General features: G+C 36.9%; 2 protein-coding genes and 1 long non-coding RNA gene across 9 annotated transcripts; 1 reads left to right on the forward strand and 2 right to left on the reverse strand.

Moving 5' to 3' along the window:
- The first annotated feature begins 1,670 nt into the window (after positions 1 to 1,670).
- On the forward strand, positions 1,671 to 3,411 carry LOC145075326 (uncharacterized). The gene is made up of 2 exons (XM_079021609.1): positions 1,671 to 2,319; positions 2,777 to 3,411. The coding sequence occupies exons 1-2, from the start codon at positions 1,671 to 1,673 to the stop codon at positions 3,409 to 3,411; spliced, it is 1,284 nt and encodes a 427-aa protein (XP_078877735.1).
- A 743-nt stretch (positions 3,412 to 4,154) lies between these two features.
- On the reverse strand, positions 4,155 to 6,093 carry LOC145075056 (uncharacterized). 6 transcript variants are annotated; one of them, XR_013692279.1, is made up of 7 exons: positions 5,710 to 6,087; positions 5,505 to 5,611; positions 5,367 to 5,397; positions 5,076 to 5,264; positions 4,747 to 4,983; positions 4,487 to 4,607; positions 4,155 to 4,401 (listed from the first exon to the last, which is right to left on the reverse strand). It is a non-coding gene; the product is annotated as an uncharacterized LOC145075056 (long non-coding RNA). The 6 variants fall into 6 exon arrangements; XR_013692281.1 differs by having other exon boundaries at positions 5,076 to 5,611; positions 5,710 to 5,814; positions 5,909 to 6,093; XR_013692278.1 differs by having other exon boundaries at positions 5,076 to 5,611; positions 5,710 to 5,814; positions 5,915 to 6,092.
- Positions 6,094 to 7,163: 1,070 nt separating this feature from the next.
- On the reverse strand, positions 7,164 to 13,736 carry LOC145074065 (histone deacetylase HDT1-like). Of its 2 annotated transcripts, XM_079020502.1 has the most exons (7): positions 13,645 to 13,736; positions 12,831 to 13,115; positions 8,555 to 8,654; positions 8,116 to 8,186; positions 7,815 to 8,038; positions 7,605 to 7,668; positions 7,164 to 7,396 (listed from the first exon to the last, which is right to left on the reverse strand). In XM_079020502.1, the coding sequence occupies exons 3-6, from the start codon at positions 8,568 to 8,570 to the stop codon at positions 7,617 to 7,619; spliced, it is 363 nt and encodes a 120-aa protein (XP_078876628.1). In that variant the 5' UTR covers positions 8,571 to 8,654; positions 12,831 to 13,115; positions 13,645 to 13,736; the 3' UTR covers positions 7,164 to 7,396; positions 7,605 to 7,616. The 2 variants fall into 2 exon arrangements, with proteins under 2 accessions (XP_078876628.1, XP_078876629.1); XM_079020503.1 differs by lacking the exon at positions 12,831 to 13,115 and having other exon boundaries at positions 13,645 to 13,718.
- Between the last annotated feature and the right edge of the window lie 314 nt (positions 13,737 to 14,050).

Below are 14,050 nucleotides of genomic sequence, written 5' to 3' on the forward strand. Positions count from 1 at the left end.
ACCTTTTAAACGGTTGACAGAAGCAGAAATCGCCGCAAAACGAGCCAAAGGATTGTGTTTTCATTGTGATGGAAAGTTTGGACCGGGACACAAATGCCCTGGAAAAACATTACAGGTGTGGTTGGTCGAGGAAGGAGGTAGTGAAGAGGAGGAAGAGGACCCGGAGCATGCTCATCTTGACATGATATCTGTTTCGGCTAGTTCGGTTATGGGGTTGACTACACCGCAGACCATGAAACTCAGAGGGCAGATCAGTGGGAACAAGGTAGTGGTACTTATTGACAATGGAGCGAACCATAACTTCATTTCACTACCTTTAGTGAGGAATTTGGGTCTCACAGTCAAAGGCACACGTGAAACAGGGGTGATGATGGGCAACGGGAAATTTGAAAAGAGTTATGGGCTGTGTAGACGAGTGGTTTTGTCTTTTCCAGGCTACCAAATGACAAGTGATTTCTATCTTTTAGAGCTCGGAAGTACAAATTTAATTCTGGGAATTAAATGGTTGCGCACTCTAGGTGATACACACGATAACTGGAGAGAACTCACTATGTCTTTTGTAGCAGAAGGAAAGAAGGTTACACTAAAGGGGGAGCCAGGGTTGACTAGAGCAGAGACATCGTTACAAGCGCTAGTGCGCGACCTGCCAGGTGTAACCGAGGGTTACTTGGTCGAGTTTCAGAATTTAGCTGTTGCTACGGGGCCATCATCATAAGTGCAACCGGCTTTGGATGACTTACTAACTGATTTTGCTGATGTTTTTATGCTACCTGCAGGTTTACCCCCATCTCGTGGACATGAGCATGCCATTAATCTGAGGGTCGGGACTGAACCGATCAATGTACTACCCTATCGATATCCCCAACTGTAGAAGGACGAGGTGGAAAACTCATTGAGGAGATGCTTACAGTAGGGGTAATCCAGCAAGTTCTAGTCCGTTTTCCAGTCCAGTGTTATTAGTGAAAAGGAAAGATGGTAATTGGCGATTCTACGTCGACTACCGGGCTCTTAACAAGGCAACAATATTAGACAAGTTTCCTATCCCTGTTATTGACGAAATGCTCGATGAACTACATAGCGCGGTTATTTTCAGCAAACTTGACTTAAAATCTGGGTACCATCAAATTCTGATGAAACCGGAAGATATTCAAAAGACGGCATTTCGGACCCACGAAGGGCATTATGAATTCCTCATGATGCCCTTCGGGTTGACCAATGCCCCATCAATGTTTCAAGCACTTATGAACAAGATGTTTCGGCTGTATCTGCGTAAATTCGTTCTCGTCTTCTTTGACAATATATTGATCTACAGTCGGTCGATAGATGAGCATCGGGAGCACCTCACACGGGTTTTTGGTTGCCTTAGAACTGAGGGCCTGTTTTGTAATCGCAAGAAGTGTGTTTTTGGTCAAGATAAGGTGGAATACCTTGGGCACATAGTGACAAAAGGCGGCATCATGGCTGATCCGGCGAAAATATTAGCTATGACCTCATGGCCTGAGCCTAATACTGTACGTGAGCTGCGAGGGTTCCTCGGACTAACAGGATATTACCGTAAATTTGTGCAAGGTTATGGAAAAATCGCAAGGGCACTCACTGATCTACTTAAAAAAGATTAGTTTCATTGGAATGAGGAGGCAGCCCGCACATTTCGACAGTTACAAGACACAATGACACGGGTTCCTGTTTTAGCTCTCCCTGATTTCACCAAGGAGTTTGTCATTGAGACGGATGCATCGGGTCATGGTTTAGGGGCGGTACTAATGCAAGAGGGGCGACCAGTGGCGTACTTTAGTCAGGTGTTGGGAATGCGTGCTCAACAAAAGTCGATCTACGAAAGAGAACTGATGGCCATTGTTCTAGTTGTTCAAAAATGGCAGCCCTACTTGTTGGGCAAACGTTTTCGAGTGATCACTGACCAGCGAGCATTGAAGTACTTGTTGGATCATAGGGTGGTGTCTGGAGAGTACCAGAAGTGGATTTTGAAACTATATGGGTATGACTTTGAAATTTTATATCGACCCGGGAAGGAGAATGGAGCAGTCGACGCTTTGTCGAGACGAGGTGATGGGGTACGGTTGTCTGAACTCGTGGTTTCTCACACCAGTAATAAGGGTGACTTGTTACTAGATTTAAAACGGGACCCAGATGTCTTAGCCATGATTAGTTTAATCGAAGCCGGAGATGAGAAGATGAATGAATATGAGATTCGAGATGGATTGGTTTTCTATCAGAATCGCTTGGTGTTGCCCTCCCACTCTTCTTGGATTGACCGTTTATTCCAGGAAGCGCATGCGGGTGTGGTGGGGGGTCATGAAGGTACTCAAAAATCCTACCATCGATTAGCACGAGAATTTTATTAGGTTGGCATGTGGCGGGACGTGGCGGAACGGGTAGCCAAATGTGGCATTTGTCAGCAGAATAAATATTCGAATTTGGCACCAGCAGGCCTTTTACAACCACTAGAATTACCAAAATGGATCTGGGAGGATTTAAGCATGGATTTCATAGAAGGGTTGCCAAAATTGGAAGGGTATAGCGTGATCTTGGTTGTGGTTGACTGTCACATTCATTCGTGAGATTATATGGTTACATGGTATTCCTTTGTCAGTGGTGTCGGATCGGGATAAAATCTTTCTGAGTCATTTCTGGAAAGAACTCTTCCGACTCCAAGGTACCAAGTGGAAATATAGCACTGCATATCACCCACAGACGGACGGTCAAACCGAGGTTGTGAATCGTAGTTTAGAAACATATTTGCGTTGTTTTGCGTCAGGTAAACCAAAACAGTGGGTGAAATGGTTACCATGGGCGGAATATTGGTACAATACATCCTATCATTCATCTGTTAAAGAAACTCCTTTTAAAATCTTGTATGGTCGTGACCCACCTAGTCTGCTCAATTATGATTTTGGCACGGCAGTCACGTTTGAGGTAGATAATTACCTGTGGGAGCGAGATGGGGTGTTAGAGGAACTCAAGGAACAGTTGGCAAAAACACAACAGGTGATGAAGGCCCGAGCTGATCACAAAAGGAGAGATGCGGAATATGAAGTTGATGACTTGGTTTATTTGAAGTTATGTCCTTACAGGCAAAATACGGTGGTTGGAAGGCATAATGCTAAACTAGCACCACGTTTTTATGGTCCTTTTCGCATTTTAGCTCGTGTGGGGAAATTAGTCTATCGCCTAGCATTACCAGCCTCCGCAACCATCCATTCGGTTTTTCACGTTTCTCAGCTCAAGCATATGATTGGTGACCAGGAGGCTCTATCTTATTTACCAGAAGGATTGACAGAGACTATGGAAGTACAGGTAGTGCCGGAACAAGTGTTGAAGTTGAGGAAACATCAAGGAAAGCGGGAAGTTTTGGTGAAATGGAAGGATTTACCGGAGGTTGAGGCGACCTAGGAGGATATCGAAGTTATACAAGCTCAATTTCCTGATTTCCACCTTGGGGACAAGGTGGATTTTCAGGGGCGGGGTATTGATACGAATCAAGGGAGATCGGGCCGAGTTTATAAGAGACGCAACGCAAGGGGCGATTAGTAATTTAATTAAAGTTAATTATAGACTTTATTTTTTGTGATTAAGTTTCCTAGTATGGTGATTTTCGTTTATGCTGTAATAAGGGCTAGGGCCGGCTTGGGAGGGACATGAATTATGAACTTTAATCTTTTTTTGTGGAGATCTCTCTGAATCTCGAACTATCAGAGCCCCAATTGTTGATTTCTTTTAAGCATTAAGTTAATAGTAGTTGCAGCTTTGAGTCTGTTCATATCAAATTGATGATGTCAATGATGTTTTCCCGACATCTGTAGGGCCCACAAAGCATAATACCAGGCTTTTTGCATCCGGTTTCAGCTGCAATTCAAGAAATTCATCACAACATTGCAATGGAATGGAATGAACAACTCCATTCCTTCCATGATTCCATCATTCCAAATTAAATGTTTTTTAAAATTATAAGTTTTTTTTTACCTCTAAATCTCTATCAACTAATTATGTGGCTTTTGAAAGCCTTACTTTTACACATAAAAAAAATGTAAATCAAAACTAAAATTATTAATTTCATGTCATCATCCATTATTAATAAGTTCAATCTTTCTTTATGATATCGAATTATTTCACTCCATAATAACTTCCCTCTAACATGCATCTAATTTTATGAATTAAATCAAAGAACAATACAACCATTTATTCATAGTTTTATTACATTTATCGATCCAATTAGCTCAACATCTATACTTACTTATGTTAACTTTTCCTAATAAAAAATTTAAATCTCCACATTAACCGGTCTAACCAACACAAAATGTGAGCCACTAATTTCTGACATCACCAACTCTAACAAAACCACCTCCTTCGGCTGTTTGATTTTCAATGAAGGCTCTAAGAATCCTGCCCCAATAATTAAAAAGAATAATAAATATAAAACATTTAATAATATAAAAAATGTTTAAAGACTTGTAATTGATCATCTTACCTGGTGAGAGTTTTTTCCTTCCATATAACTCTTGGGTCAAAGGATTTGATGCCCAATTATTAACAGCAAGAAGGCTCGTGGGTTGGAATCCTACTATTTTCCCTTCTGATGATATCACAATCTGAAATTTGAGCTCATATCACGATCTATTCTTTGGATGGAATGGAATGAGTTATTCCATTCCATTCCTTCCATGATTCCATCATTACCAAACACTGGCTATTATAGTTTTTATTGGGTTAAAAGATAAGAAAGAAAACCTGATAACTTGCGACTTTATGTCCAGATGCTAATAACAAATCATGGTCAGTTTTATCGGTTGGAGTGATAGTGGATGATGCTGACGTGGCATTATTGTTGTCAACTTGAATCAATCTTGTTAGGTAACCAGGGAGTTGACCTGTTGATACACCACCACCACTTTCTTTTCTTATCTCTCCACTCCACCCATAAACCGCTTCAACTTTCTTCAAAATTTAAATACAAACCTCTTCCAACTATCAACACAAAAGACATAAATGCCCATTGAAATAATAAGACACAAGTGAGGAGGAATTGGAAAGCATCATATGCATATATAATTACATACCATAGTAGGATCCATGGACCAAAGACGAACTGAATCAGTATGTGATGATTGGGGCTGTTGATTTCCACTGAAACGGTTTTGCCCATTTTGAAAACGGGGCAAAAAGATCCGACCCATTACACTAATTGCAACAATTAAGCATCCGCTTATGATGAAAGTAGATACCATTTTCACAAAAGAGTTACCTTTCTGCAACAACAATATCAATATCATAACCTTGTTGAAAGATCACATGTAATTTAAGTGTAGATTATAAAATATCTATCCAAGAAAAGCTATGATTTAATCTACCTAATTCCAGCTCTGAAGAAGATTTAGAAATCTGTTCATATGAAAAAAATAACATGACTGATGATTGATGACATATAATAGAAACATGTACAAACCTGCAGCATATTTGATCTATAACAGATAATAGAAACATATTACCTTCTCTTAGGCATTTCCACAAACACTACAAGTGCACTTCCCTTTTAGCATATTAACAGCCTCTATACAACAATTTATTTCAACCGACATGTAGAATATATACCTTCCTGGGAAGTAAAGCATAAAAAGATGTAACAATCGATCAAGGAAAGGTCATAAAAACCTAACCAAATAAAAACTAAAAGATTAAATCATAAAATCGAACCTGAGACAAAGCTCATAAAGGGGAAGTGGTGATGGCGGTGTAGAATATATACCCTCGGCCATCCTGAAAGAAAGAGCAAGAAACCCCACCACCATAGCCGATACCCTGAAAGTAGAAGAAAACGTTACCTTCAACTCGTTATGAATCAGCCACCAAGAAGGAACATTCACAAAGGAAATCAGAAAAAACAGAGGTGAACAGTTACGGTGGCGCTCAATCGGATACTGTTGTATGCCCTTCGAGGGAGAGAGACGTAAGGAAGAGTGAAGAAGAAATAAAGAGGAACTAAGGAAAAGCGAAAGAAAGAGTATTGGAGGAGGAGGGCAGCGACGTGGAAAACGAACCAGAGAAGAAGGCGGTAACAAAATAAGACAAGAAGGAAAAATGTATGAAGTATCGGTGTCCAAAATAAGAAAAACAAAAGTACCGTGTGAAGTTAGGAAAGAGAAAAAAAAGGTACTGTTGTCCAACTTTTTTAAGCTTTTATGTATATATAAATGTACTTATTTAAAGTAGTGGCACTATCTACTTGTTTAAAGTAGAAGGCTAATGTTTACAAATACATAAAACTATAATGCCTTTTGAATCTATCTTAGGTTATTATAGAAATGTACTTATTTAATCAGTGCAACATTTACTTACATATTTTTTTTTTATCGTTCATAGTGTATGTACCGTTGTTTTCAATTATCGTACAAGGAAAAAAATGACACATTCAATTGGTTTTGTTATTAACATATAAATGTAGGAATAATATTGTATTTTTATTTATATTCCAAGTATATCGAAAAATCTACTAAATTTTAATTGTATTATAACATTGTACTTTCATATTTGTGTGTGATTCTTTGTGAGTGCTTCGGTGTGTTCTTCTATGTGTGTGTCTGTTTCTGGAAATAGCAATGACTATGTTTTCGTTATGTTATTTTATTTTTGTAACCGTGGTTCAATGGGCTATAACCTAGTACTAGTGGTAGCTTGCGCATCATGTTTTTATGTCTAAGATTGTGAACAAGATTTAGCTTAGATAATGAAACTTTATTATAAAAAACCAACCAGGTGTTGCATGAACAACAAAGGTAGATGTAGATCTCATAAGAGAGTGCAAATTGAATAGATTTTGTACTGCAATTATGTGTGCAAATTGAATAGATTTTTTATTAACTTTGTTGCAAATACAAGAGAGCTTCCGAGCCTCTTTTAATTTGTGTCATAAATGTTGCAAGAGCAAGACATCCAGATGAGGACAAATTCAGGAATATCCGATTGAGTAATCCAGCTTAATTGTAAGGTGGTTCATTGCTATTATGTTGTATATAACAATAGAACAGAAAGTAGATTGTTATTATGTTATGTGTATAGAACTGAAATTACTACATAGCTATAGGTGATTGAAATAACAGGAAAGAGTTGGGATATTTGAACAAGGGGTTAAGTTTCTAGAGGTCTGTGGGTTTGAAATAACCAATTCATAATTACCATCAATACCAATCTTCAAGACAACAAATAAAGAGAGTAATATATGATTTTGATGTCTTTTTCCAACAAACCTACTATACTAAACAGTAAACAACATGCATTATATTAGAATTTAGAAACCATCCTCAGTCCTCACGACTCTTCAATGAAATCTAATCTGCAACCCTCAACCCCTCATCAATCACCCGTCACCATTGTCTTGAACCCCCTGCAATGCAATCACCGACTTTTACTTATGAAAACAAAACAAAATAAAGATTTGCACATGACTTTTCTACCTTTCTTTTCTTCTTTGAATATGTTCACATTATATAATCATATAAAATGGATTTAACATATAAAGCAAGGTAAAATCTAAAATATCAAAACAACACTCACGCAAAAATTATATCTCAGTTAAAACTGTCAAAACTAACCTTGTTTGGTGTCTATTCCTCTTCATCATCAAAATCTGTAGAATCTGTATCACTTTTAGAATAAGTGATTACAGAACACACATGCAACTTGGTCAAGGAGTCAACAACACCAAACTTCAATATATTATTTAAACAATATATATAAACTTAAAGATTCTTCTAATTAAGTTAGTAAAACAGCATGTATGTTTGACTTTGAGAAAAGGATATCGATAACCACAAGTTTTATCAGCTATGGCTGCAGAGAAGTGGACACTGCCATTGCTTAAACTGTGTGAGATCTGAAAATCTTTGTCAATTGTCAACCTCAAAACTTGTTCACGCCGCCTTTGAGGGTGAAGGCTTCCAGCTACCAGCCTTCTTCCATCAACTCTAAGGCGCAAATAAATTGTTTTGTTTTTGTCTACTCTCTCCGTATCTTCTTTAAGATAAGCCTGTGTACAAAGAATTTTAGTTACTTGTATTGTTATTAATTCTTAATGCAGCAAAATAAGCATATCACGTGTTTTACCTTTGTAAGAAGCACAACTTTGTCTTCAGGAACTTTTACATGAAACGATTCGCCACTTTTAACCTCATAATCTAAATCAAAACAATATGAGTTAGCGGTGTTAAAAACAACTGATGTGAAAACAAAAAAGAAAACATTTTTAGGATGCAGCTAGCAAGGTGCGTGTTCATATATACATTATATGTAACCCTTAAACACCACAATTGCCATATTTGAAACCTCCCCAAACCCTAAAAGAGCTGCATTCCAGTTAATTTCCACTACAATAATAAAATTGAAAACATAAACAAAAAACATGTGAACAAATTTAAACGATATCAAAGCCAAAGAAGGTCCAAATTTTCATCCAAAAGAAACCCTAACGACATAAATGAAAAGGAAAACAGAAACAGCGCGTGTAGATACTGAAATACTAGAAATGAAAGAGATGAATCGTTACCTGGAAACGCTTCCATTGCAGGGAGATAGAGATTCGAGAAAAAAGAATGACCGTAGCCTTGGGCCTTTCAACGTCTCTTGGGCCTTTCAAGTGTATGAACCTTTGAAAAGATTAAAGAAAGGCACCATGAAACCTTTGTGTCATTAATTGTAAACCGGCATGTAAAGACTAAAGAGCAAAATGCCGTATCCAAGATTTCAAAAAGCGAAACAAATAATAATCCATTTTAGAATATCATAAATGTTTAACTTTTATAATAAGTAGGTCATGTATTCGATCATGGAGATATACTAACTCGTCTTTTTTCTTTAAAAAAAAAAGGTAAAATGGAGTCTGTCTACCCCTACGCATCACAAATGTCGTAGCATACATATTTGTATATAGTTAATCTGACACGCAATAACGACTATATTCCATGAAAAATTGATCAGGTATTTGTACATACCAAACAAATTACACGCAAACCTTATACCCCTACAAAACACAAATGTTGTATAGCAGACATACTTGTATATAGTTAAAACTGACAAAAAACAATGACTATATTTAGTGAAAAATTAACCCGTATATTTGAATATACCAAACAAATTATACGCAAACCTTATAGCCTAAATTGATACTAGGTCGACCGAATACGTACCCGACTTTACTTATAAGGATATTAACACAATGATCATGTAATTAACTAGTATTTTTTATTGTCAGTTTTTAAATTGTATCATGCATATTTAATCTATTGAAAACCGTACCCAATGGCTTTTAGAATGAAAAAATTGCACTTTGTGGTTTTCGGCTCGGTTTGGCTTTAAAACCACACCGTTGTCACCCCTAGTCATCATATGCAAAAAATTCATTCACATTAAAATTAACTTTTTTATAACTTAACCCTAGGATTTGGTCCATCACAAGTTATAATTGTTTAATGGTCATAAACAGTTACGGTGAGGATACACTTCAAAGTAGGGATGAGTAATGGTCCCAAGCCGGACCGAAAACTAAAACCCAAAGAGCGTTTTTATTATAATTCATCGACCGAAAACCAGACCAGTTAGGGTGTGTCGGTTCCCCTAACCAGGTGTTTCAGGTCTTGGACCGGATTTTAACAAAAATATTAGTTTTTTTTTTTTTTCATTCAACAAAGGTATGAATGTATGTTACAGTTTAGCAACAGTTACACCAACCAAATAAATATGTTGCAAAATTTGGCGGGAATCATTCATTGCTTATATCATAAGCATTACATGAATAAAGATAACGTTTAGAACATTTTCACATTATAGTGATTACATAAGTAAACTTTTGAACATGACTTCAAATATACATATAGGTTACATTGATAAGGATATAATGTTTTCTTTTTTATAAGTCGATCAGTCCTACACGATATAATTATAAGAGAAATTACATAGTCTCCTACTTTTTGTTCTTACTATCCTTCTATCTATTTTAGATGGTGACAAGTGTCATTAAATTTAATTTAAATTTGATTGACATTTTAAATTTCTACAATTGTCACCATCTTAAATAGGTAGGAAGAAAAGTAGGAATAAAAGGTACAAGGATATTTAATTTCTCTAATTATAATTTGCATGTATAAGTAAATATAACTATATAAGCCTACAAGGTTTGTCAGTAATTAAATATATTTCGAAAATATTTTGAAGTATAAAACATTAAACCCTTGACATACATACCATTCAACTAGATAATTAAGTACCTAAAATAATAAATGCAACAAAACTTGTGTATTGCGGTAGTCAGACAACGGGAGAGGTAGCCAATTATTTTTTCGCGCTAAACATAATGGAGGAGAGTATTGTCATTATACGCCAATAAAAAAAACCTTTATTTCATTTCCTGTCTGATTATAATCACAAAACTTCCGGGTCCGGTCCAGTCCTAACCCGAAAAATGGAATTTGGTAAAAATTGAAATCGGGAACCGGCCCGGTTGCATGTAATTTTGGTCTGGTCTGTTAGCGGGTTTTTTCCGGTACGGTCCGGATCTGCGGGTCATCCACTCACCGGTGAGGATACACTTCAAAGGTCAAGTTTGTATGAAAATGGAGAGGTATTCAAGAGCAAGAATGAGAAATTGGAGTGATAAGGTGCATTTCTAGATGAGCTTGAGGTGAAACATGGTCCTTCTTGTAAGGTATGCATCATGCATGGTTGTGCGGCATTTATTGGTTCTAATAGTGTTGATAATGATGTCATATATTGTTACCGGTGAGTTTGATAACCTTTAACCAAGTGATGAATGTGTTGAATGAGTATATATGTGTAATTCGTGGCATTTTACCAACACATAACGTTATGGTGGATATCAATTGTGTCCATTATTCTTTTTTTCAACACAATGTTTTGTGTCAAACCGCGCACTCAAATGGATATGGGGGTTCTAAGACGCCCAACCTCAAGGCCGGGATTGATTGTGAGTGAGGTTCGAGAAGCTATTCATGAGCTCTTCCCAAAGCTGTTTACACAACTCAAGGCGGAAATGGAAGACATAGATGATGAAAAGATTGGTGTTGCGATGCAGAATGCTAGAAGCATGGGTCAGGGAGGTATGCAAACCGCCCTTGTTTCATGGGAAGAAGGAGTCGTTGGTTAGCACTTGATGGCTAGTTGACGTTGAGGGTGCCTTTCGCACCAGTTTCTGTTTCTGTCCTCCTGCTGAGGCAAAGGTACCTTCAACTACGATCTTGTTGTGTGATGGGGCGAGAGCTTGGTGATGAAAACAAGAGGTGGCCGCTATAACTTGGGAAGAATTCAAAGTGTTATTTAAGAAAGAAAAAGAATACATACCGTTGGTAGAGATCAACAGGATAACGATGAAGCAGAGTTGGTGAACGAGATCACCTGGAGAAAACCCTCTTTTGCCCAGATCTCGTGGCTACAGAAGATATGAAGATGCTGCTGCGCTATTTGAATGTGAATGTGTTGAAGGCTGATATATATATATATATATATATATATATATATATATATATATATATATATATATATATATATATATATATTTATATTCTCGAGTTTGTTGTCACTGCAAGGTGTAAGACTCTGAACGAGATGATGGGTATTAGAGAGTTAGAACTTGAGACCCCTGATTATAAAATGAGGATGACAGAAGCCTCAAGTCAACCCATTAAGAAATTGCAAGCCATCTAATGATAGAAATGAGAATAAGGGGGCATACCGGCCCTAATTGTGATGTAAGAAGCTTCTTGGGGAATGTAGATTGGGGACCGGAGTGTGCTATAGGTGTGGCGAGTCAAGTCACATGACATGAGTAGCTAGGGATTGCAATCAAAGTATTGTTTTGAATGTAACCAGTTTGGGCACATCCCAACATGCTTAGTGGATCAGTTCAGGCTCCAGCCACTGCTTTGAGGATCAAGGATGGGAGCCAAAAGCCCCGAAGGCTAATGCAAGGGCTTTCCAGCTCACTACTATATATAGAGACTGCAGTTACACCCGACATATATGGTGTCAGGTATCCTTCCTTTCACGTTTTAATAGATTTTCAATAAGATGTCCCTCCTTTTATATATAGTCAGATGTAGAATATAATTGAAAATTCTATACATATATACTCTCATAAATTTCGATGCACAGTATAGAGCTTGAAGCCGTAGTTGTTGCTCTATACATATTGATGCATTAATTACCTATAAGGATTGAAGTGCTCCATTTATAGTTGAAGTGCCATATGGAATATGGAATCAACAGGAGTAGAACTTACAGCATCATAGAGGGTTGGTTGTGCTAAAAGATTATGCTTGAGAGATATTTTACCACCTGGGTAGGGATAGATAAATCTAGAAGATCATTCTCTATTGTATGTTGAGAATAATTGAAGTTGCTCCGCTCTTTGATCATAATATGATAAGGAAGGCGCAAGAGGAGGCAGGCGATTTGGATTGTAAATTTGCAATGACAACATCAGAAATGGTCGTGGGAGCCAGGGAGGAGATGTGAAAAATTATATAATTAGGAATAAAATTCTAAAGAATTTAATTGTTGAATAGAACGAATAAAAGGGTATTAAGTGATTAAATACTCATAAGTATAGAAAAATAATTAAATAGATAAAACAAAATAACACCCAATGAAAGATATTATGGGAAATTGGTCTAAAAGTGCAAAGATCTAAAACTGTATTTTGTCAAGAATTTGAACAAGGGGTTAAGTTTGTAGAGGTCTGTGGGTTTGAAATACTAACTAATTCATAGTTACCATCAATCAATCGTCAATCTTCAAGACAAAAAACTAACCTGACTCTTCCAATTCCTCTAGGGTTCCGTAAAGATAAACACTCCCCCTGCTCAAAGTATGAGAGATATGGAAGTTTTTGAAAAATACCGCATTAACGGATTCGCATGAGAGCCACATGCGGTCAAGGGCTGCAAGCACCAGTTTTTTTCCATTAACAATTATGTGCACCAAACCAGACTCCTGTGACTCTTCATCCGCCTCACCAACTGATACATGACTAAGATTCAAATAAAAACCTTCAGGAATCTTTGCTTCAAACTGTTGACCACTTTTAACTTCACGAGCTGAATCCAAACAATATCATTTTCAAAAAGGTAATGTAATACACATCATAACAAAACATAAATTAAACTAGTGCTACAAACAATTGAGATGTGAAAACAACAAACCCACCATTTTTCACATTATATATTTTTATATACACATCCAGGTCACAATCACCATATCATGTACATTTGAAACATACATACATAGCAACAACAGTCCTGAATGCAATCTTATAAATCCAATTTCAAACATGGACAACATATAATATATAGTATGATATAACACAACACCAACACTTGCACATCCTCTTACTTTTAGTTTAGACAAACACAAGTTGGGATCCAACCACACACATCTGCACAGACAATAAAATTGATAATAACATACATTACATATCAAGCCTCTAATATAAAAGCAAAACGATGACTATCATCAAGGTAAATCAAATTGGAGATTTGCATCGCTATCAAAACCAAATCACGGTGCATACAATTTTTTCATCGAAACAGAGTGTATAGATAATGAAATAGAAATATAATTCGTTACCCCAAAACTTCATCGTTGCAAAGGGAGAGAGGGAGAAAGTCTGAAAGAAATTAGGAGCGTCGATGAGTTAGGGTTTACAACACAAATGATAAAAATAGTCATTTACACTAATTACATTACAAAAAGTAGCCAAAAAAAACCGAAGTGCAAAAATAACTATGAATTTCACAGATGGAATAGTCTCATCTGTGAAATGGGCTTTCTATCTATGAATGTACAAGCAGCTAAAGCACAACTGTGCTTTAGCTGCTTGTACATTCGCAGGTGGTTTATTTTTTTTCTCTATATATATTGAAATTGTAGGGTAAAATCGCAGATGGAATAGCCCCATCTGCGATTTACTCTTATTCCATCTGTGAAATTACGTTTTTTTTTTTTTTAAGTTTAACTATGAAATCAATTGGTT

The sequence above is a fragment of the Lactuca serriola genome, chromosome 9 (assembly GCF_051521515.1).
Source record: "Lactuca serriola cultivar US96UC23 chromosome 9, Lser_US96UC23_V15, whole genome shotgun sequence".
In the NCBI taxonomy this organism is placed as follows: domain Eukaryota; kingdom Viridiplantae; phylum Streptophyta; class Magnoliopsida; order Asterales; family Asteraceae; genus Lactuca; species Lactuca serriola.

Coding starts and splice junctions, on each gene's coding strand:
- LOC145075326 (XM_079021609.1), top strand. CDS start 1,671: ATGACACGGGTTCCTGTTTTAGCTCTCCCTGATTTCACCAAGGAGTTT. Junction 2,320..2,776: donor TGTGGTGGGGGGTCATGAAG/GTACTCAAAAAT, acceptor GTTTTGCGTCAG/GTAAACCAAAACAGTGGGTG.
- LOC145074065 (XM_079020502.1), bottom strand. Junction 8,039..8,115: donor AAGTTGTGCTTCTTACAAAG/GTAAAACACGTG, acceptor CTTTGTACACAG/GCTTATCTTAAAGAAGATAC. Junction 7,669..7,814: donor GATAAAACTTGTGGTTATCG/ATATCCTTTTCT, acceptor TTCTGTAATCAC/TTATTCTAAAAGTGATACAG.